This window comes from Protopterus annectens, chromosome 1.part2 (assembly GCF_019279795.1).
Source record: "Protopterus annectens isolate FY-2018-M chromosome 1.part2, PAN1.0, whole genome shotgun sequence".
Classification (NCBI taxonomy): domain Eukaryota; kingdom Metazoa; phylum Chordata; order Ceratodontiformes; family Protopteridae; genus Protopterus; species Protopterus annectens.
The window spans coordinates 546590041-546613992 of record NC_056727.1 but is presented as its reverse complement, the minus strand read 5'-3'; the positions used below and the strand labels follow the sequence as shown (position 1 = coordinate 546613992).

The 23952-nt window shown below is 39.4% G+C and overlaps 1 protein-coding gene across 5 annotated transcripts in view; it reads right to left on the bottom strand.

Moving 5' to 3' along the window:
• MAP4K3 (mitogen-activated protein kinase kinase kinase kinase 3) overlaps nucleotides 1-21981 on the bottom strand; it is a 2472041-nt gene extending 2450060 nt beyond the window's left edge. For all 5 annotated transcript variants that reach the window (XM_044057581.1, XM_044057598.1, XM_044057607.1 and 2 more), the window contains exon 1: nucleotides 21730-21981. In XM_044057581.1, the coding sequence (XP_043913516.1) occupies nucleotides 21730-21825 (96 nt within the window). In that variant the 5' untranslated portion in view covers nucleotides 21826-21981. The remainder of the gene's footprint in view (nucleotides 1-21729) is intronic.
• Between the last annotated feature and the right edge of the window lie 1971 nt (nucleotides 21982-23952).

Genomic DNA, 23952 nt, shown 5'->3' with positions numbered 1-23952 from the left:
AAAATAAAAAAAATATACTTTTATAAAAGGCAATAACAATGGAGAGGTTCCTCAATGAGGGCCCATCTGTCAGATATGAAGCTCTTAGCAGACTGCCACTCCTGTGAAGTCTGAGAGATGTTTCTTCTCGAGAAGGCAAGACAGAACACAAATCTTCAGTGTGACTTCTATCTTCCCTCCATGTGATCAGCCAATCAGAGTGAAGGAGTGTAGAGGTGGGCCAGAGCTTTTTGAAGCTGACCGGTCATAGTTTCCTGGGCATAAAACAAACAATATAGGTTAAAAGGCTACTGAGCAGTGGGATTGCTGAACATGAACAACAATGCACAGGATGATGGGCTATGAACTGTCAATAGGCATCATCTTGCAGTACATTATCAATGCCCTCAGCATCTACCTGCCTATTATGTGATCCTGAGTGCTCTCAGGCTGGGGATGAAATAGTTCCCTGTAAAGCAGTCTTCTAACCTGGCAAACAAACAAAGTAAAAAAATAACAACAAAGTTTTTCAGGCCAGAGTTGAAGTTACTGAACATCTCCTGGATATCCCTAAATCATTTAGACATGGTATGATCTTCGGCCAGGAAAATGAACTGCGGTGGTGGTGCTGCGGTAGCGTTGTCACCTCACAATAAGACATTGTCCTGTTCGATTCTCAGCTAGAGCGTCTTCTGTGTGGAGACCTGCATGAATGGGCGCACCTTCGTTGAAGGTTGTGCGTCAGGGCTGGCAACTTGGCACGTAAAAAATCCACTACCAATCATTAGCAGACTGGAGTCCCGCTGTGGCGACCCCTAACTGGGAAAAGCCGAAAGACACAACAACAACATGATCTTTGGCCAGGAGCCAAGCCTGGTTTTACTGTTATCTTACAAAGTGAGGTATCTTTTTTTTTTTTTTTTGAGTTATGGTCCCTGGCACACAGTCAACAGCCTGAGGAATCTAACTTCCTGAGTGGCCTTACTCCAATACAGGAGGGGGGGCCTCTACAACATAAATTTTTTTCTTGCACTTAGTGTCTTGGCAGTGCCAGTTTTGCTCTTCTTGAAATAGCTCTAGTAGGTCCTGGAATCTTGTTTAGATCATTTTGTATAGTGGCATCTGGTTTGTGTGAACAAAACACCTTCACCTGACTTTACTACAATGGGCTTCCTGATGCCTGCCAGTTTTGTCAGCTACAACTTTTATCCTCACAATATCACTTGACATCCTTATTTCATTCTAGACAAATCCTATCATAGTTATTTACTTATTTATTTCAGATACTCTGGTATTGATCCCTTTATTTCACTAGGCAATCTGTCTGTTGCAGTTATAAAACAGCATTGAGGAGGTAGGAGGTTCTGACCTTAGTCTGTGATCCATCAACATTTGAGCAGGTGACAATTCCATTGGTCACAGAGAAGTACTTCAAACTCCAATAGTGCAAAGTGGCAATCCATTTCCCACCTAGGACACATTTTTTTCTTCATGAGTTTTTGTACTGTTTGGACAGCCCTCTAAATTTGACCTTTGGCTTGTGTAAATGTGACAGAATTCACATTAAAAGAAAAACATCTGGAATCCTGAATTGCTGAACTATGGAACACTGTCAGAAATAACAGTGACATCCTACAGCTAAAAAATTCCTTTCATAACATTACAGTCTTAGCAATCACATCTTTCAGCTATGATACCTCAGGGTATTTTGAATTTTAGCCAGTGCATAACAAGTGGCAGCCACGGTGGTGCAGTGGTTAGCATTGTCGCCTCACAGCAAGAAGGTTCTCTGGTTCGATCCTCAGCTGGGTTGCCTTGTGTGTGGAGTCTGCATGTCCTCCCTGTGGTTGCGTGGGTTTCCTCTGGGTGCTACAGTTTCCCCCACATCCCAAAGACATGCTGCAGGTGAATTGGACACTAAATTGGCCCTAGGTGTGAGTGCGTGTATGTGCGTGCCTTCTGTGGAAGGTTGGGCACTGCCAATCATGAGCGGACAGGTGATCCGCTGTGGCGACCCCTAACCGGGAAAAGCCGAAAGAAGAAAAAGAAGCCAGTGCATAACAAGGTCCAATTCCAAAGACTTGCTCTTGGTGCATGTGACTTATTCCAGCATAAGCCTGCTTTACAGACGAACCTTACACCCGAGTAAATCACTTACTTACATTGACAGCAGGTCTTCTGTAATTGGGGCAGGCTTACACCACAGTAAGTTACTTAGACAGCAGGTCTTTTGGAATATAGCTCATACTGCAATGATGCTGGAGCAGATGCACTACAAAGTTTACCCAGGAGTACAATATTATGCACAGAAAAGGATTTTACCACCTCTTCAATCTAATATGATTATCCTCTGCCAAATATCACATCTCTTCCTTGCTCTTTGCACTTTACAATATCCAAATGTATCACATGAACCCCATCCAGTATCAGTTTTCTTACAAGTGGGGGCACAAGTACTGGATTACCTTTAAACAGTAGTCCATCAATATAAACCAGTTCATCAGGGAAAATAAAAGTATGGTTATAACGCTACATGGAGTTTTCTTTTCTCTTCGGGTCATCTGTTTAAGAGAGAGAATTCTTTGACTATTGCACATCTGTTTCAGTTTAGCTTGCATTTTAAACTCTTTCTGCTTCTCTTCAACACACTGACTATATTTATATGGCTTTCCAGGTTTATAAGCTGCAGTATTACTGTATTTCTGGAGCTTCGTTATTGTTCTTGTGTCAGTGGTGACCAATACAGTTTTTTGAAAGATGCTCTGAAGTGGCTTTGCTAAAACAAAGATGATGTATATGTAATTGCAAAATATTTTTTTTTACAACCAGCAGTTCTTTTTCTGTTTGGGCATATCATGTATGTGCATCTGTCAGCAGTCTAGTTCCTTATCTAACAGAACGTCTTTCCTGTTAATAGTACTGTTTCTATGCCAGATTTTCAGCCATACGGTTACAGGATTATTAGCTTGCTGATCTCGTGTCTTAAGATATGGACTTCTACAACAAACTTCATCAAGATACTGGGGCTGCTATCCTTTTCAGTTTCCTAAAACCATTCTGTATTCTTCTCAAGCAATTTTTGCAATGATACTGACTCTTGATAAATAAACAGGTATCAGCTTTGCAGGACACGAAACCATTTCCATGGAACTTTGCAAGGCAGCACCTTCTTCAGAATATTTACTAAGCACAACAACCTTGAGTTTTCAGTTCTAGTTTGTATTCATAGTCAATGAACTTCCAGCCCATGAATTTTAAAGAGCACTCACCTACTTGACACTCTGGATTTAATTTCAGCTCTCTCAGTCAACTTTGCCAATCTGCAGTTTGTGTTTCATTCCATGTCAGTATACCATGTATAAAATTCCCTATCCTGTCCAGGCCTTTCACAATACTTACAACAGCTCTCTGGAAAACCTCTAGGGCCAACAAGATCCATAAGAATCGACATTGGCTTAGGGGGCTTTTACCATGCAAGGTCTAAAGCTTTCATCTAATTAAACTTGCTAAAACCTGAAGTTGGCATCCAACACAGAAACTGTCTCTTGGGACCACCCCTTTATACAGTTTTAAAGAGAATAGTATTTCATTATGTCCTGAAGGTCATAGCGTACATGGACTTCACTCAACTTGACTGCTATTAATCAAGCTTGTTGGTTTAGTTTAAACAGTAATTATTTCCAATTCTTCCATGTGCTTGACTTCTCAGTTATTTGCCTTATTATGGCCAATGGCACTTCTCTAAGCATGCAATACACATGAACATCTGGTTTCACTGCCAATGCCTGAAAATAAAAGCCACTGTATTTTCCCCTCAGGGCATTGCTTTGCTCTAGTATTACTTCTAGCCACTGTACAGCTTTACTGCTACAGTTTAGCTTATGTTCCTTTAAAGTCATTAGAATTACTTACTTCATAAGCTCACAGTCTCTGCTCATTCCTAGCTTTCGTACCACATATACTTTTGGCTTTGGATTCACATATGTCATTGGTATCACAACCACATACTTTTGTTTGGACACTATGGCTTTGTCTTACCATCTCTATCTCTTCACAGGGGTGCTCTGCCCTGGATATCCGATTATAATGCTACATATTAAATCACTCCATGTAATTTCTTTATGGAGACACACACACACTTCATTTGTCTCTCAAGGATAAATCCATGCCCTGAATACAACAAACGTATCATAAAACTGCCGAGCCTATCCTTCATGCCCCTTCATTAAAAGTGTTACATTCTGCACCAGTGTTCATTTTAGACACTTCTGCTATTAAATTAACAATTTTGTTGACCTGTGTTTTTTCCACAATATGAACACATTTTTCCACCTCTGAGGAAAATCCTTTCCTTACCATACACTCTTAGATCATGTAAAAAAATGGTTCCTTTTTAGATTTAGAATATGTACACCTTTCTTAAGGTGTCATCTCAACAGTTTCAGACACCTGCAAATTTCTGTAGTGCCTTTGTAAGCTGAGCAAGCTCTACCTTCTTGACTACATGTGCACAAACGCGTGCACACACTCACAAACACACCTCACATGCAAAGACTGTAATTTGGCTGGTATTTTATCTCTGAGTTTTAAGTGAGTCATCATAACATGCTCCATTATTATGACCAATCCATTTTATTTTCTTGGTCAGCCTGCTTTACATTTTTTTTTTAAATACATACAACCATTTTTTCTTCTCAATTCATTCTGGCACCATGTTTAACTGATGTTACTCATTTTCATATGTCTAGCCATCTTTTTTCATCTACATGTTACTCGGCCCCCCTGTTCTGGATTGTATTTACTGCTTTTTCTAGTTTTAAATACTTTTCCATAAACTGTTTACTTCTTACTGAATTGATCATTCAGTATGGTATACTCTATTCCATCACTGATTATTGAATCAAGCACATTTACAAACTCATTGTATGGAGCTTTATGTTCATTTTAGTCTTGCTATGAATCAACAATTTCATGTAGTCCTCACGTCTTGTCAAAATATAAATACATTTCTCACAGAAGACAGACTTTGGCATCGCGTTTTCTTCCAAGTTACCTTCAAGCTACACTTTACCAGGACAAATCAGCAACAGTGGTGTAGTCATATCTGCATTTACTGTCATGTTAATCAGCATTAATTTTTCACTTCTGACACCATGAGGTATAAACTAAACAGCAAATACACTTATAATAATAGAAAGAGGCAAAGACAGAGTTGATGAACAGTGACTTATTACACTTGTGAACAGGTAACAACACTCTAGAGAAAGCTTGCCTTTCACAAGCAGTAACTTTTTTTTTTTTAAACAGGCTTAATATTAGCAGAGACAAACTTTAATCTACATTAACTCAATTAAAATGAAAGCAATAAGACAACTGGGCTTGCTGCTTAAAAACAAGGCAAAAAGATGACTACATGTTGACTGGGCTTTATAAAGAACGTGATATCTGCAAAAGGAATATAATTCTATATTGTATATGTATAATAACATTTACCTGAACATCTTAGAATTCATACAAATTAAATTACCACATCTGTATCAGCACTATGATTCTTGGGTTATTGAGACAGATGCAAGGCCCTGAGCCTCTGAATAATTTATACTCGTTTTTAACATGTTTAAATGATGATGTCTTAAGAATCTGCTTAGGTTTAGGCTTGTGTTTTAATACCATAACTAAATTAGACAACAGCAACAACTTTATAGTAAACAAACAGGAAAAAAGAGCTACATCATACAGAACTTTGCATGACTTAGAATAAACTGCCATTACATATTAAAATGTCAGAGAATATAAATCAGTTTAAGAAAAGCCTTCTCATCTGGGTAGGGGACAAGAGTATTTGACACAAATTTGAAGCATGACTGGCCTTTTGGAACTCAGCACTGTTTACAAGCATACGAACAAGGTGCCAGTTGATATACACACCACTACTACATTTATGTGCAGATGGAGAACTTTGATTCTGTTGTTATTGGATTTGCTATGCATTCCAATATCACAACAGTCTAGCCTTACTTCATTAACTTTACATTATTAGATGTCACTACAATGCATATCTCTTAACAATCCCTGAATTCTGCATCATACTTTTGGTCTGTTCTTTATAAATTATTTTGGTTTTCTGACAAATCATTGAGGACTCCAGTCACTAAATAATGATAGATAAGTTTCAGACTTCGTATCTTTTAAAAAATGAATGAAAAAGTGATATTTATTTTATTTAAGTTTGATGACCGGGGAAGTCCACTGTGCCATGAAGAGCCTGTTTTCAGTAAAGGCCCGGGGAGAAAAGCTCCAAGACATTACATTTTACAGGTTACAACAGAAAAACATTTAGTTATGTACTCACCATAATGATAGATGTATGTGGTCCATCTCGTCTACATTCATTACTGACTGTCTCGGAGCCGAGAATCGGCTCTGACTCGGCCACTATAAATAGCACAAAGTCTCTAATTGGCTGGGCTAAGCCTGTATCTCAGGATGCACCATGCCCAAACCCCCAGATCTTGTTTGCCACAAAATAATCATTACACATGCATAACCCCACATAACAACAAAGCAAGAAGAGAGGAAAAAAAAATAATATCCTCAGAAGGGTCTAAGAATATAATTTCCTCCAAGTTCACCAGGAAGGGGGAAGGTGGGAGGGTACGTAAGAATGTAGGTGAAATGGACCACATACATCTATCGTTATGGTGAGTACATAGCTAAATTATGTAATGTGGTCCTATCTCGCCTACATTCATTACTGACGGGACAGCGTCCCTAGCACCTATATCCTGGCAGGCTCATGAGGAAAACACTCCTGAGCACCGTGGAACCAAAGGAAGCCCGGCCTCTAGAAGCCACGTCCAGCTTATAATGAGAAATAAAAGTGTGTGGAGAAGACCAGGTGGCTGCCGCACAGATTTCATCCAAAGAGAGCCTAGCATGAAAAGCCACTGAGGTAGCCATAGCCCTGGTAGAATGCGCCTTAACCAGGAAAGGTAGATCTCTACTCGCCGATGTGTAAATAAATGAGATACAGTCCTTAATCCACCTTGCAATAGTGCCTTTGGTCACAGGGCTACCATTCCTATTTTCTGAAAAGGACACAAACAACTGATCTGATTTCCTCTCTTGTTTTGTCCTGTGCAAATAAAACCTCTGTTGTCTATGTACATCCAATTGGTGAAATTTGAATTCTGCCTTGTTTGAAAAGTGTGGGGAAAAACACCGGTAACTCAATGAATTGGTGAAGACAGAAGGTAGAAGAAACCTTAGGAAGAAAGGAAGGGTTGAGTCTCAAGGATACTCTATCCTTATGAAAAATCAAATAAGGAGGTTTGAAAGAAAGGGCTTGAAGCCCTGAAACCCTTCTGGCTGAAGTAATAGCCACCAGAAAGGCTGTCTTCTAAGACAAATATTTTAATTCACAAGAGGCTGCAGGCTCAAAGGGAGAAGAAGTTATGGCTCTAAGCACCAAGTTTAAATCACATGGCAAGACTGGCTGAGAAACTGGGGGACGAAGTAACCAGGTTCCTTTTAGGAAAGCACAGTTTATGGCCCATGAGGGAAGGCTCATATGAAACGTGAAAATTAGAAATTGCCGCCAGCTGAACCTTAATAGTGGAGGCAGCGGAACCTTTATTTATTTATTTATTTATTTTATTTATTTATTTTACATTTGTTGACCGGGCTAGTCCAGCTGGATATATGTCCATTTTCAGTGGAGGCCCGGGGAGAAAAGCTCCAACGAAATTTACAAATTATGCACAGTAATGGTCCAAACAAGTTAAAAATTATTAAACATTATGACAGAACATAAAATCTTTGGAGAGAGGCAAGTTAAAACAAAGTTGTAACATATATTTGCTATACAGATTCTAAGATATAAGTTTCTAATATGGAAAAATTAGAAAAAATTAGTAAAAACTTTTTTTTTTTTTATCTCTCTAGTGTGTTATGTGAGGAGGAGTTTAGGAGGGAACCTTGTCTGAAAAGAGTAGCCAAAAATTCTAAAACTGCCGTCACAGGGGCTGTGAAGGGATCTAGGTTATGTGACTGGGCCCAGACAGCAAATCTTTTCCATTTACTGGAGTATATCTTTAGTGGAAGGGTTGTGGGAAGAAGATAGGATATGTACCACTTCCGGTGGAAAGGAAAGCTGTCTGACTAAGGACGGAAGTGGAGAAACCAGGCAGTGAGCTTGAGGGTTCGCAGGGATGGGTGGAACTGCCCTGACAGATGAGTCAATAGGTCTGGAACTGGGTCCAGAATCCAAGGACCGTCCATAGTATATCTCCGGAGAAAGGGGAACCAAACTTGAAGGGGCCAGTGTGGTGCGATCAAAATCATTTTGCTTCCCAAGGAAGTTGCCTTCTGAATCACTCTTGGCAGCAGAGGAAACGGAGGGAAGGTATAGAGCAGACCAGGGGGCCAATTGTGGGCTAAAGCGTCCCTGGGTGACTCCCCCTGAGGAGGGATCAGAGTGAAGTAATTGCTGCACTTGGCATTGAGGGGACTGGCAAATAGGTAGACTCCACCTGGAGAAGATCTGAGCCGCAACTCGATCGTTCAGGGACCACACAAAGGGAGGAGAAGGGACTCTAACTCAAACGCCCCTAAAAGAAACCAAGGAGACACACCGAACAGGGCTAAGGCCCTCTAACTTAAATGGGCCTAGCCCGCCAAACACAAGTATACCACAACTACAATTATCAACGGAAAAAGTCACAAAAAACACCCAGACACAAAATGTAGCTATTAAAATAGCTTTTGGTTGGAAAATATTCCACAGAAAACTAAGTAAATAGTTCAATAAAGTACTTAGCCACAGCCAAGCTCGAGACCACGTCTTCACTCAACGAGCGGCAAACAAGATCTGGGGGTTTGGGTGTGGTGCATCCTGGGATACAGGCTTAGCCCAGCCAATTAGAGACTTTGTGCTATTTATAGTGGCCGAGTCAGTAATGAATGTAGGCGAGATAGGACCACATTACATCAATAGTTCAAATGGAAAGGTCAAACATTAAGTTATAAGACCTTAGTAGATTAATATTTAAACATAGTTACTAGCCTTCAGTAGGCAAGGTGAACCTTGTGCATGGAGGAAGTATCACTACATTTATCTGGAAAGTATAGTACATCAGGTAGAAGTGAGAAGATATGTCCCTGGTAGGGGAGAGATTGTCTTTGGTTGAGATATAAGCAATAGTAGATGGTAACTGGAAAAGATTACAGAGCAAGGTAGAAAAAGAGAGGGGGGTATGAAAGGGGTTATTTTGGAGTATGACATGGGCATTCCCATTTGGAAGAAAGATGAGAGAATAGCTGAGATTTGAAAATGGTATGGTTTGGTAGGTTGCATATGTAGGAGGGGAGAGAGTTCCACTGTTTAGCTAAAGAGTAGGACAGTAGTAGCTGGCCAGGAGGGTGTGACGGTTTGTGGACCTGAAGGAGATTTTGTTTTTTGGATATGAGTGAGCGGTTGGGAATATAGCGTTTTAAGGATGCAGCAAGAGAAGGGCATTTGGCAGGTTTAAAGATGTGCTTGTAGGCAATGATGAGTTGTAGGTAAGTAGATGGGTAGTTCAAGCCATTTGAGGGTGTGGAGGGAGTGGCAGTGGTGGGATGAGTTTATTGAACTGGTTGCAAATTTGCAGACTTTGTGGTAGCAAGATTTGAGTTTGGATAGTAAGCCAAGATGGAGATTGGTGAACAGGGGGGCACCATACATTAGAGAGGGGAGAAGGAAAGTAGATGAAAGGGTTTGTCTGGTTGAGGGGGTGAGGAGTTTGGATAGTAAGCCAAGATGGAGACTGGTGAACAGGGGGGCACCATACATTAGAGAGGGGAGAAGGAAAGTAGATGAAAGGGTTTGTCTGGTTGAGGGGGTGAGGACTTGTTTGTGCCTGTAGAGGACACCTAGTTTTTGGTGGGTTTTCTTATTGAGGAGTGGATATGGGTATCAAATTTTAGTTCTTCATCAATGATGATGCAGAGAAGCTTGGTGTTGGGAACAAGTTCAAGGGGTGTGTTGTCCTGGCTGTGTACGGTGAATGAGTTTTTGTCAATCATGGACTTTTTAGCAGGGGAAAAAAATCATAAGTTTAGTTTTATTTGCAGATGGTTGGATTGCATCAACGTTTCTGTTTTGGAGAAGGCTAATTTGTTTTTTGCTAGGAACTTGGAGGGTGGAGAAGGCTGAGTAGATTATTGTTGAGTCATCTGCATACTGGATGACAGAGGATTCTAGTGGTGGAAGTAATGAAAATATTGAAGAGTAGAGGACAAAGAACAGAACCTTGTGGGACGCCGGTGGGTGTAGGTAGGAAGGGGGAGGTTGAAGTTTTCCAATGGACAGCTTGTTGGCGGTTAGACAGGTAGCTGTAAAACCAGGCTAAGGTGGTGAGAGAGAGATGAAGGATGGAGAGTTGGGAAATGAGTAAGGTGTGGGAGATGGTGTCAAAGGCCTTTGACGATCTAGAAAGAGTGCAGAAACAAATTTGCCCGAGTCGCATTCAAGGTTGATAGTTTCAAAACAGGAAAGAAGGGCAGTCATGATACTGTGGCCAGGGCGGAAGCCATGCTGGGTAGAGGAGAGAAGATTGTTTACGGTTAGGTGTGTCATGAGTTGAGCTTGGATAGTTTTTTCCTAGAATTTTAGAAAGAGAGGAAAGGATGGCAATAGGCCTGACGTTGGTGGTATCAGGTGTTTTTGCCACCTTTGTGGAGGGGAATGATGTAAGCATGGCGCCAGATAAAAGGAACACAAGAATCTTGTATGGATCTATTTATAAGAACAGAGATAGGATAGGCAATGCTGTCTGCAGATTGTTTGAGGAAGGTAGGTGGAAGATTGTCAGGTGCATTGTGATAGGGTTAGGGTTTGAGTTTGAGGAGAAGTCTTTTTATAGTCTATGTGGAAATGGGAGTTAGGTGGAAGCGTGTGGAGGAAGGTAGGTGATTGGGGTGGTGGCTGAGGCTGGAGGAGGGGGATGGGAAGGATGTGGACAGTTTAGCTATACAGTCTATGAAGAATGAGTTGACCTGGGTGGCTGTGTCAAGGTCAGTGAGGGTGGGATTTGGACAGGGGTTTACTTTATTACTAGGGTGCAAAATGGACGAGATAGAGCCCCAGAATTTTTTGGGATTTGTTGAATGCAAGGAGTTTGCAGTAGTGGGCTTTGCGGTGTTTAGTTATTAGCTTTTTTTGTAGACTTTCGAAGTTGCTTAAACTCTAGGAGGGAGTTGGGGTTTTTATGATAGATTTTTATTCTAGCAACTTTGTAAGAATATGAGATTTAAAATCTGACCCTGATTTTGGGCCTTTGTTCCACATTAGTTTTGGCTTTTTCCCTAATTCTTGTTATAAGAGGTTGAGAATATGCTTACCATACAGTCCTTTTTCTGCCTCTGTTGTTCCTAAAAGTTCTATTCTGCCTGCATTCTCTTGTCCTATACTTCTGTTGTTCAAAGGCATTTCTCTACGTCTATTTTTTTCTGTAATAACATGACAATGCCGAAAGTAGTTCATAAGAGAAAATATTTATGTACTGTCATAAAGAATTAACCCTTGACAAGAAGGACTCCAATATGGTCAGAACATTTTTGGTGGGTTATACATTCAAGCTTGAGGAGACATCTCAAGCACACAATCATAAAACATTAATGCCACCCCTAAATAAATCCTCAGTTAGATCCATCACAAAATACAATGCAATTTTCTGCTCTTAGTTAACCAAACAGATTATACAACTATGAAATACACAAACAACAAAAAAAAACAATGCTGGACAGTAGAAGGTACACCACACTACTCGTAGCTTGTATAGCAGACAACTACAATACAAAAGTGTTTAACCAAAAATTAAAGATCACCAATATGAAAACTGTAAATCTTGGATGTTAAAGGGGTCTGCAAAATATGTAGCAGTGATGTGTCTAGTTATAAATGACAATTCCCATTTGAGAAAAAATAATTCTTTAATCTCAGCTTTAACTCAAGAAAAAAGGACATCATGCATGTAATGCAGTACATTCTAAAAGTATGGAATAAACTCCTGACAACACATAACAGGAGATTTTTTTAAACACAAAATGGACACTCATACAGGAAATAATCGCTATCAAACTTTTATCAGCACTTAATTAAATTATCACTTAAGAAATAAGCATACAAACATTAACAGAAAACAAAACATTGACATTTTTCCATGCATACATTGCATGTTTTCTTTCTTTATAACAACTTTCACTCCAACATTACAAAGGTCCCAAGTCTGAATGTAAAACTATGCACATTTCAAACTACTTGAGCAACTATGATCACTCTCTTACTATCCCCAGTTTTGTTGCATTGTGTCAAGAACTACCAACCTCTGAAACGGAGAGGAAAGAAAGAAACTCAAAAAGGAACCACTCAGGCGGCCTAATTTCCTATTTGCCGCAGACACCATCTGAGTGGCAGTGCTTCCCCGACCATTATCCCTGAAAACCCTTTGTTCTAATTCTTTGCACATTTCTGGAAGACTACTTTAAACTATTCATTGCTCTGTGCGAGCACATTGTTGCTAGTCACTATCACCTGTATTCCTCAAAATTCCACACAAACTTCAGAATGTGTGGCCTGTACTAAAAAGTTTTGTTTTTTCCACAGAATATCGCTTTTCAAACTCATCAGCACTTACTACAGAATTAAATTGTCCTGTCATTCATAACCATTATCTCTCTCCCAGTAGGTACACAATGGAATACTGTATTCCTCATAGCAGACAATTTGAGTACAACCTGCAATATATTGTTAGTTTGCATTATTTACTTCACCTCCTTAATCTCCGTCTCCAGGACTGTTACACAGTAGCACTTCCACACCACTCTTTCACCACCTCTCCTTATAGCATGCATTACTGCCTAGCCACTTGGGTTGTCTGATTCAATCACAACAGGGCCTAGTACGTCACGCTGTCTGAGCAGTATTATGCCTCTAGGTTTGAGATTTAAACATATTTTAAATATACATGCAACTGTTGTGAGAAAATTTGTTTCCATCTCAGGCCTCTATGAGTGCTATCCATTCCCAGCTAGAGGACCTACCCTGGGACAGCTTTTGTGTGCACCTACATATAGGTTCATAGGTAGGTACTAGGCTATCGACCCAAGGGCCTACATAAGCCTAGCCAGCAAGGTTCAATAGCTTACTCCACCCAAGAAAGTTATTTTCCTGTGCCACTGTCAAGCAGAGACACAGAAGTGATCCCCGGGGTGTATTTCCTATTTCCCATCCACTCATCAAGATTTTTCTTGAAGAGTGCTAATGAAGAACTTTGCTTGACATCAGATGGGTAGCTTGTTCCAGAGTATAGGAAGTCTCTGGGACAGGAATCTATCCCTCCAGCGTGTCCCGTTTATTGTGGTGACAAGGTTTAGGTCCCTAGAGTGTGTAGCTCGGAGGGATTGGGATTTCTTTAGGTGTAACATGTCCCAACGGCTCTGGGTTTGGCATAGCTTTATATGTTAGGCAGGGATCACCGCGGAGTAGGCGATATGCTATGGAGTAAAGCTGGAGTTTTTTGAGGCAGTCAGTGTAGGGCATTTGTTTGAGGTCAGTAATCAATCCTCTTTGTGAGGTACTTCTGTGGCCTTTCCAGCTGCTGCAGATGTCTTGTGAGGTACATTCCAAAAGAGGTGTTGTACTCTATAATGGGTCTAATGAGTGACGAGTAGAGGGGAACAATCACTTCTTTTTTCCTGGATGAGAACCCTTTTATGAGGAGGTGTGCCACGTAGAAGGACTACTGTGGCGATGTGACTATCAAAGGAGAGACTACTGTCCACCTGGGTCCCAAGATCTCTTATCACGCTTTCGGTGTTAAGTAGATTGCTGCCTATGTGGTAGTTCATGGGTACAGAGTTTTTACCAAAGGGGATGACACTGCACTTTTTGGCATTAAGCTTGAGGCCATGGCTCTGACACCAGGCATCTGTCTCAGTGAGGCCCTTCTGTAGGATGTCCACATCATTTGGAGACTTGACTATGGCTCCTAGTTCGCAGTCATCTGCGAACTTCGTTAGCCAGAGGCCTTCTGAGTTAGCCTGTACTTCAGAGAAGTAGATACCAAACAAGAGAGGTCCCAGGATGGAACCCTGTGGTACTCCACTTGGCACTGCTTTGGAGGTCATATTTGGAGTCTGCAACTTTTACAGTGTGGGTTCTGTCAATGAGCCAATTGGCAACCCATCTTGTGATGTAGGGATTTATACTTAGTTTAGTGAGTTTAGCTATAATTCCAGAATGGGGGATGGTGTCGAAAGCCTTCGCGAGGTCAAGATAAGCTGTGTGAACCACATTACCCTCATCCACGGCTTTCGCGAGTGCCTCAAAGAAGTCGATAGGGTTCAGGAGGCATGATCTGTCTTTCACAAACCCGAACTGGGTGGGTTCCAGAGTATGGGGCCTTCCCTTCCAGCTCTTCTGTTGCACAATAAACTTGTAAGAAGCATCATTACAGCACAGGTCTCCAAAGACTATAATGATACCCCTTGTCTCCTAGTCAATAGCCAGCCAGTTTCTTGCTTGCACTATCATAAGACTTCACTCCAAAGTTCAAAATATATACGCCAAGTTTCTACATGATTAGAGCCAAATGCTGTTGATGAAATTCCTTCTCCCAAATATAAACTTGAAAAGTTGAATTAAAAAAAAAAAAAAAAAAAAAAAAAAAAACACACATTCCACACAACTTCTACTACTTTCCTTAAATTCAATACATTTGACCAATCATGTAACAGTCTTTCTTCTAACTCTTTTAAGTGTACCACAAAGCTAGTCTTAGAATTGTCTATGGTATGTCTATTGAGAGATTTAACTGAAATTTTCTGCTTTTAGTTCTACGACTTCTATCTCAATACTAGAAACTCCATCAGAGGAGATTACCTCTAACTGCACAACAAATGGCTCAAAGCTTTGCATACTTTTAAGTCACAGACCATCTCCTTACAAAAAAATGTTCACACTCTCTCCTCATTTTATAATTTAGTTCCGTGTTAACTGGGACAGTCCAATTAGGTAAACAGCCCTTTTCAGTGGAAGTCAGAGAAGAAAAACTCCATGTTGACATTAATGAGAAATACAATACAAAGGAAATACATACAACATGTAAGAAACATTTACAAAAGTAAAAATGTACTAGCATTGCAAAATAGCTGCAAAACATTGTAACAAGCATTACAGTTGTATTTGTCAAAGATGTTACTGCAGCATTTTATACTTTTTAAAGTTACATACCTAATTACAATGAACATAGATAAATTTATTCACAGCCTTCCAAGGCTGAGTATTTTAAAAACACTTATAAAAGAACAGTATGGTACTGTGTAAAGAAAATCTAAGTAATGCTAGTTGCACATCTTCCCAGAAACTTATCTGTGCTACAATAGTACTGTAAATACAGGATAGGTTATTGTTTTTAGTTGCTTTTTTTCTCTAAAATGTAATTTTGGCTTATGGCCCTAGAACATGCTTGAAAAGGGTCTTCAGACTAGTGTGCTTACCTGGTTATCAAATATTAAAATTATATACCCACACACATTATATACATATTCACACATATTATACACACTGTACACATATACAAACACATGTGTACTGTATTTCTTTTACATATATACATATAATATATAAATAAATAAAATGTGTATATATGTAAAAGAAATACAGTACACGTGTTTGTATATGTGTACAGTGTGTATAATATGTGTGAATATGTAAGTTTAGGGGTGTGATTTTTATGTGTGTGTGTGTGTGTATATATATATATATATATATATATATATATATATACACACACACACACACACACATATATATATATATATTATATATATATTTAGATATATAGATATATATATACACACATATATATACACCCCCCCTAAACAAGGGCTAGCCACTCAGTAGTGCAAACACTGGCTGCAGGTGGTGATGTGGTCAAACCGACTAATGCAGATGTGACACGCTGACCCCATGTAAAAACGACGACGACACACTTAGACAAGCACACAGACAGGAGCATGAATGCACTGCTGAAAGGAGAGCGAGACAACAGAGAGGAGTAGATTAAAAGCTCTTATTATCTTGACTTTAAGAGAGTGTAAATGACATATGTTTGAAAAAGGCTATAATTGAGTTACTTAACTTTGACTAACTACCCACCCTGTTATGTTACTGCACTAAGTGAGCAATGTCAATTTATTTTTAGGCATTTTTATGTTTACTAAAAATGTTTTAGTACTGGATTCAAATCACAGACACACACACGTATTTTTTGATGCAAGAGAATTTTATAGGCTGTTCAAACAAATGGAGTAATGAAAAATCACCACAGTGGTTGTTTGATCTTCTATCAATAGAAAATGTTGGTTTTGTGATCAAACCTGTCTTGGGGGAACTGAAAGCTCAGTTATATGGATAGCAAGATACAAGCAGTGAAAATGTTTAGGTACCTTTAGTTTTATACACACGTCAGGCATATTTTCAACCAGAAAAGTTGTTGATAGCAATTAATAAAACAGCTGAAGGGTTTTATCTGGGAGGGAAAGACAGCAAGAGTCTAGTGGGATAACCGGATTCTTCCAATAGAACAAAGGTGGACTGGGATTACCAGATTTGAAAGGGCATTCAGAGCTACACAGTTAAGGCTCCTATACATGCACTTTGAATTGTAGGTTTCTGCTTGTGCTATGGGATGATGGTGAAATGGGGAAGCTCAAGAAACGAGGAGACACTTGATTCTGGATGCAGATCCTTAAGAATGATACTCAAAGTAGGAGAAAGTATTCTAAGAACTAATCCAATACAGGAATGGAGAAAGGAGATTCTGCCGATAGGGATGACTGCAATTAGTGATACAGACAATAGGCAAGAGGGGGCTGAAATTTATTGCAAAAAAAAAAAAAATAGAAGAACCACCATGGTATTGGGAATAAATAATTTGAGAGGGAAAGGTGACAGAATGGGAAGGGGTCAAGAATTTATTTAGCTAGAGATTGAAACGGAGTACAAGCAAAGAGAAAAAAAATAGGGGGATCCTAAGCGAAAGACCAGCACTGGCAGAGTTTTTTGTAGAATCTAGAACAGAAGCTGCTGTTAAAAAAGGAATAAATTAGTAGAGCATACAAAATATTGCATGAAAACTACAAGAGTCAATTGGAGGGGGTTAAAAAGGAATGGGAAGAGAGACTGGATAAGCAATTCACAAAGAAACAATGTCTCCCAAATATGCAACAGTCTAGAAGATTTAAGATCTTTGCTTGGAAGTGTTTAAATATAGGCATTTTTATACTTCAAGCAAGCTCCAAAGAATTTTCCCTCAGGTAGACAACAAATGTTGGAAGTGTGATGGGGAAGAAAGAGGTAACTGGGAACATATTTTCTGAGAGTGTAACAAATTGGCAGACTTTAAAGATTCTTGCAGACTACTCTGTCAGAGAAAATGGATGAGGAGCAAATTGTTGTAACTAAGGAAATGTTTTGAGCTATGATACAGAATCAGAATTGCCTAGGCATAGCAAGCCCTTGCAGAGTTTAATTATGGTGGCTGCCAAAAAAAACAATTACTAGAAAAAGGAACTTGAAATCTAAACCAACTTACTAGAAGTAGTTCATAGGTTCATACTAGGCTATCTGCCCTAGGGCATTTATAAGCCTAGCCAGAATGTGTTTGGCTTTCGCCACCCGTTTTAAATTAATTTTGCTATGCCCTTTTTTGAGGTTTGTATACTGTGCCTCTGTCTAACAGTGACACAGAAGTGATACCCGGGGTAAACCTACAATCTCCCATCCACTCATCAAGATTCCTCTTGAAGAGAGTCAATGAGGGACTCTGCCTAACCTGGACTGGGATTTTATTCCAGAGTGAAGGGAGCCTCTGGGTTATGAATCTGTCCCTCCAGCATGTCCTATTTATTTCAGTGCTGAGGTTCAAGTCTCTCGAGCGCGTAGCTCGATGGGATTTGGATTTTCTGAGGTGCAGCATGTCCATTAATTCCGGGTTGGACATGGCTTTATACGTCAGGTACAGATCGCCTCTGAACAGGCGGTATGCCACTGAGTAGAGCTGGAGTTTCTTTAACCGGGCAGCATATGGCATCTGTTTGAGCCCTTTGATCCTCTTGGTGAGGTACTTTTGGGGTCTTTCCAGTTGCTGCAGGTGTCTGGAAAGGTACGTCCCAAAAGGGGCATTGTACTCAATTAAGGGCCTGATGAGGGATGAGTAAAGAAGCACGATGACCTCCCCTGATCTAGATGTGAATCCCTTCATGATTGGGTGGGCTATATAAAATGTTTTTCTAACCACTTTGGCCACATGATTGTCAAATAAGAGATTGCTATCAACTTGGGTCCCCAGGTCCCTAATTACTTCTTCTGTACTTAATGGATTACCACCTATGTGGTAATTTGTGGGCACTTTGTTTTTGCCAAAGGGGATGACTATACACTTTTTGGCGTTTAGCTTGAGGCCATGGCTCTGGCACCAGTTGTCTGTTTCTAGGAGGCCCTTTTGGAGGATGCTTGCGTCGGCTGGAGAGTCGATTATGGCTCCCAGTTTGCAGTCATCTGCGAACTTGGTCAGCCACAGTCCTTCCGTGTTGGCCTGTACCTCCGAGAAATATATACCGAACAAGAGAGGTCCCAGGACTGAGCCTTGTGGAATGCCACTTGTAACTGGTTTGGAGTCTGACATGGCTCCAGCAATTCTAATCATGTGGGTTCTGTCCTTGAACCAGTTTGCAACCCATCAAGTAACAGAAAAAATAACTGGAATTGGGATCTTTAGAAAAGGATAGGAGCAAATTACACAGAAAAAAAATTGGGAATTGTGACAATAATACATGCAGAGAGCAAGGTTTAAAAGAAGGCAGGATGTGAATGAGCTATGTAATTGACTGACAATGACTGGAGAGATTATAAGTGAAGTAGAACAGCGGTCTCCAACCTTTTGCACGAAGGACTGGTTTTGTGTAGACAATTTTCCATGGACCAGCCATTGCCCATGCATAATAAAGTGCATAATATTTACTTAACATTTGTTTAATGGGAAAGGCCCGACTGGACTAGAAGTCCATTTTCAGCTGAGACCTCAGGAGAAAAGCTCCAAGGTACAATAAAAAGACAACTGGCAATAATTGCAAAAGTGTACATTCTGCTTAACGGCATAGCATTGATCTACTATGGTCGAGACATACATAAACCTAATGGCAACCTTATTGACTTTCTAAGTTTATAAGAACAACATTTAAAATCTGTCCCTATTATTTGGCTCCGTCCAGCATACATTTCAACTATACAGATTTTCACAGAATGTCCAGATTTTTGCCTCATACTTTTGGTGTGTTTCTCATAAAATTGTTGTTTTCTGGCAAATCAAAGGCAGATCATTGACGTTTGAAGTCAGAAAATAATGACAGTTGGGTTTCAGACTTCATAACTTTCAGAAAGTACATGCTAATGCAAAACCCGTATTTCTATCTACTTTCTAAGAGCAGTACTTAAAAGTGTCCCTATTTTTTGGCCTTTGTCCCACCATTATTTTTGGCTTTGTCCAGACTTCTTGCTCTAAGATGTTGACAGGCATGTGTCCAGATTTATTATGTGACAGGTTGAGTGGTATGGTCAAGAGGTACATAAATCTAATGGCAACCTTACTGACTTTCTATGTTTATAGAAGCAAGACACCTCAGCAACATCTAACTGCCCAATATAAAATAAAAAATGTAAAAACGAGCTTTGTGGTTTCCACATTAAAAAATATACCATCCAACTTTTACTGGTATTTTCTAGCAGCCTGACTGGTTTAAAGATCATACTACCGATGCCCCACTATGCAAAGGTCAGACGGAGATATGCTGGTTGGTTCTCCCTGCAAGCACGAATTTAGTAAAGCTGCCTTAGCTATTAAGCTACTGAAAGTCACACCAATTGCATGTAGATCTCGGTAAGAAGTAAAGGATTCTAAGAAATAAACACAAACTGTGGGAATTTATGAGGATAAAGCATACCAAATTAAAAAAAAAATTATGCATGTTACATCTGCTATATATGCACTGTTGCTCATTCACCAATCTTATTTTACTTAACCACAGGTATCATGTGTGCTGCATGCATTATCTACACTTCGATAAAATATGGCTTCCACATTCCAAAAATGCATGCCTAACTTTTCACTTCATAACGTTTCCCTACAAATAATACCTAATCATAACCCATAATGGAGAAATATGCTTTACGTCCACCACAGTTTTATCATGCGTCCTTGTTGTGATGGATAATTTTCCCCATAACTAAAAATGTAAATCAACAAACATCTCCTGTAAATTGCTGTGGCAATAAACACACTTCTGTTTAAGAAAAAACAGACTTTAATAATCAAACCCATAGCTTCTCATCTGCTCCATCATCTATTTTCAATGCATGCAACTACAATTCTAAGTCACTGCACCCTCCTACCTTTCATAAGACCAATGTCCCAGAAAATCAGTAGCACTGTCCACATCAAATGACATCATCCCTCCATTGTACTCAGCTGCTAGCTCATTTCCCTGTATCACAATATACCTTGACCATTACTGTAGCATGGTGCCGCACCTAGAAAACAGCACATGCCAATTACAGAGGAATGGCAAACAGGTACAAGTGACCTTCTTAACCTGGATATTGTAGGCATGTACAACGTCTGACATGGGATACTTCACTCTCACATGTACCTGTTGTCGACCCAAAGACTCCCATACTTCCCTCTCATACACAGTTAAAAATTCACCTGCCAGGTGAAATGTGGGAAAAGATCTGAATCAACAAAAACAAAACGGTTGCAGATGCATACTCTGCCTGCCCTTTCAGTCCTGCAAAAACAACAATACAACACACAGTTCTGTCAATACTGCAAAGGGAATGCCACTCTGTGCAATAAACCTGATGTATAAGGAACCAGACTATGCCCTGTGGCCCAACTCTTCCTCCAGTCCAGCTCTTAACACCAGTACATCCAGTCTGCAGTTACACAACATAAGAAATAATGAATTCTGCTCTTGGTCTTTCTTCTTTTTTTAAGACCCAGTCAAATAATTACACCCTAAACACAAACCGAAAAACTGCGTTTTATTAGAAAGAACAACTAACGTGTGTCCAACCAGTCCAGACAGTCTTTACGAGCTACTTCTTTTAGTAAACCAACTAAACAGAACAGTATTACAGAAACATCGCTGATGCTCAATTTATGGTTACGCACCACACATCGTCAATTATGCAGTGAATAGGAAATGCACTGTCTTAAGACTATTTTATTTTTTGTAGACACACATAAAAAGGTGCAGTAATAAACAACTCAAACCTATTTACGGACTACATGTATACACAAACAAGCTAAACAGAGAACGCTTCTGTGCAACAGCTAGGTACCATGACTTTGATTGTGATCTGTTGCAATATGCAGGCTATTTATGCAGCTGACATGACACACATTTTCACTCCTAAAAAACAGAAATACTCAATATTCATGCAGTGAATGCAATTCTGGCAGGATATCTAAAATGCACTGGACTAAAGTAACAACATAATCTAAAGCACTTCTTTCACGTCTTTGGTCGCTTCAGTGCAGTAATCAAATTCCAAATGGAAGTATGTTAGTATTTACATATCTATTGAAGGTCATGACACAGAAAATGAAGCAGTTTACTGAATATGTACATTTAAGCTATATTTACCTTATACACATCTCCGTAAGTGCCGCTGCCTATTCTCTGTATTAACTCAAAATCTTCCTGCGGGTTTCTCCTGGACAGATCAAAACTCATACTCATTGTCTCTCCACTTAAAATAATTCCACAGTCGGGCACAAAATTTCAAAGTAAAACAAAATTAAAAATATGCATATAAAAACAATCGGCGTCAGAAATCACTGTCCAACCCCATTAAAACTTCAACATGGCTTCCCTCCCAGCTCATGCACATGCGCGTGGAAACAGTTTGCCAAGTGAATGGGAGACTATAAGGCTACGCTTCAGGATTGAGTAACCATGGGAAGGACTAAACGTCCCATGTTTGTTAAAACTATGAAGGATTTTTAGATTTGTGGAATTTTAGCCTGCTGCAGTCAGGAGCAATTCACACACGTTTGCACATAGTGTGTTTTTATGCCTTATTTGAATTTGGACTGGGATTCTTTCTGGAATTAATGGGTTTTAGAATTAAAATGCTAGACAGAAGTTGTTATCGTACATCCTTATCACTGCTGCAAAACGGTGCTTTTTAAATATTTGTAGTAACAAGGAAATTGATACTCGCAAGGCAGTCATAAATTATATATGACATTTTGTAGTATTTTGATTCACCTTGAAATGAATTACACAGTACGCTTTGTCGTTCCCTAGGGAAGCTCTTGTTAGTTCGAGAACTCGAGTAAATGTTAAAACCTGCACTGGTCCAATAAAAGTACCGCATCATTACTTTTTTTTTCCGGTGTTTTCTGTCAGTGCACCATCATGGCATGCGCACCTCTCAACTGTCCAGATTTTTTTTTGCAGACTGTCCAGATTTTTGCTTGGTCTGTGCCTCATAAAATATTTTGGTTTTCTGGCAAATCGAGGGCTGAAGTCAGAATATATGGCAGGCAATGAGTTTTAGACTTCATACCCTTCAGACAATTTATGCTAAAACAAATCTTGTTATTCTATGAACTTTCGAAATTTAAAATATCAATATTTAAAATACTGTCTCTATTTTAGGACCTCCCCCCCCCCTACCCCCACTATTTATGGCTTTGTCCAGATTTCTTGCCCTAAGAGATTGAGAGGTATGACTGGCATTTCTCCCTGTATTCCCAAGGAGGTGAACCTAAATGTTAAATTATACTCGCTCACAACTAGACTGCATAGATTCTTAGATACCTGAGCATTTTCTGAATAATAAAGTTAAAGAACACAACTCAAACAAAAATGTAAATATGTTGTGAAAAGTAGGTGCTATAACACAGTAAATTCGACAGTGTATTCAGCAATGTCTCTACAGTAACAGAATTCAAAGCATTCACAGTCATTATATCAGTACTGTCACATATATGATAGCAGTATATCAGATAATGAAAAACAAGAATTCTTAATGATATTTTTCTCTAAATTCTTACATCATGGAAGCTACAACATCCATGTAGCACTTTTGTTCTGGTGACTTAAGTTCTTGCATTATGGCAAGAAATTTTCTTAGCACTTGCTTAGTGAAATATTTACAGAAATATGAAAAGCTATGCTAGTTGTACAATTAACATATAACATATATTTCAAGCTGTGCAGCTTACAGTACAAGTCTCAATAGCCATATTTTGCAACATCACCTAAGGTTTCACCTGATGTTATATTATAGTTCATAGCTCAGTTGTTTTTTATAAATATTGATATGCATATAGAAATATCGCTACCTTCATAATCACTAGCAAACAAGTAATCTCTTCAACATTGTGCATTATACATGGAGAGTGACATCTAGGAACAAAATCCAAGATGTAAACCAATTTGCTCTTCCTGTTCTAACTTACAGTTTTGGGGGTGATTGACTGGTTACAAAAGGTATTGCATCAGTTGGACAAGAAAACAATAAAAATGTTTTGTGCTTATCATGGGATATGTAAAAATCAGTGTATACCATGATTATATATTCCTCATTCTGAAGGAGGTATGGGCCAATTTGAAACTGATCATATGAACAGATCTGGAATCATAGGACTGCATACATATCTAATGACTTCACCAAATCCAAACATAGTGAAAGTTTTAAAATACAAGGAAAAAATCTAAAATGACTTCCCTGCTTAGTTTAGCAGAAGCATATCGGTATCAAACGGGAATGGAAATCAAACCAGAAGTAGATAAAAATCAGGCAGCAACTGAATGTGCCAAAAATCAAAAGAAAAAATATAAGAAGGATCAGATGAG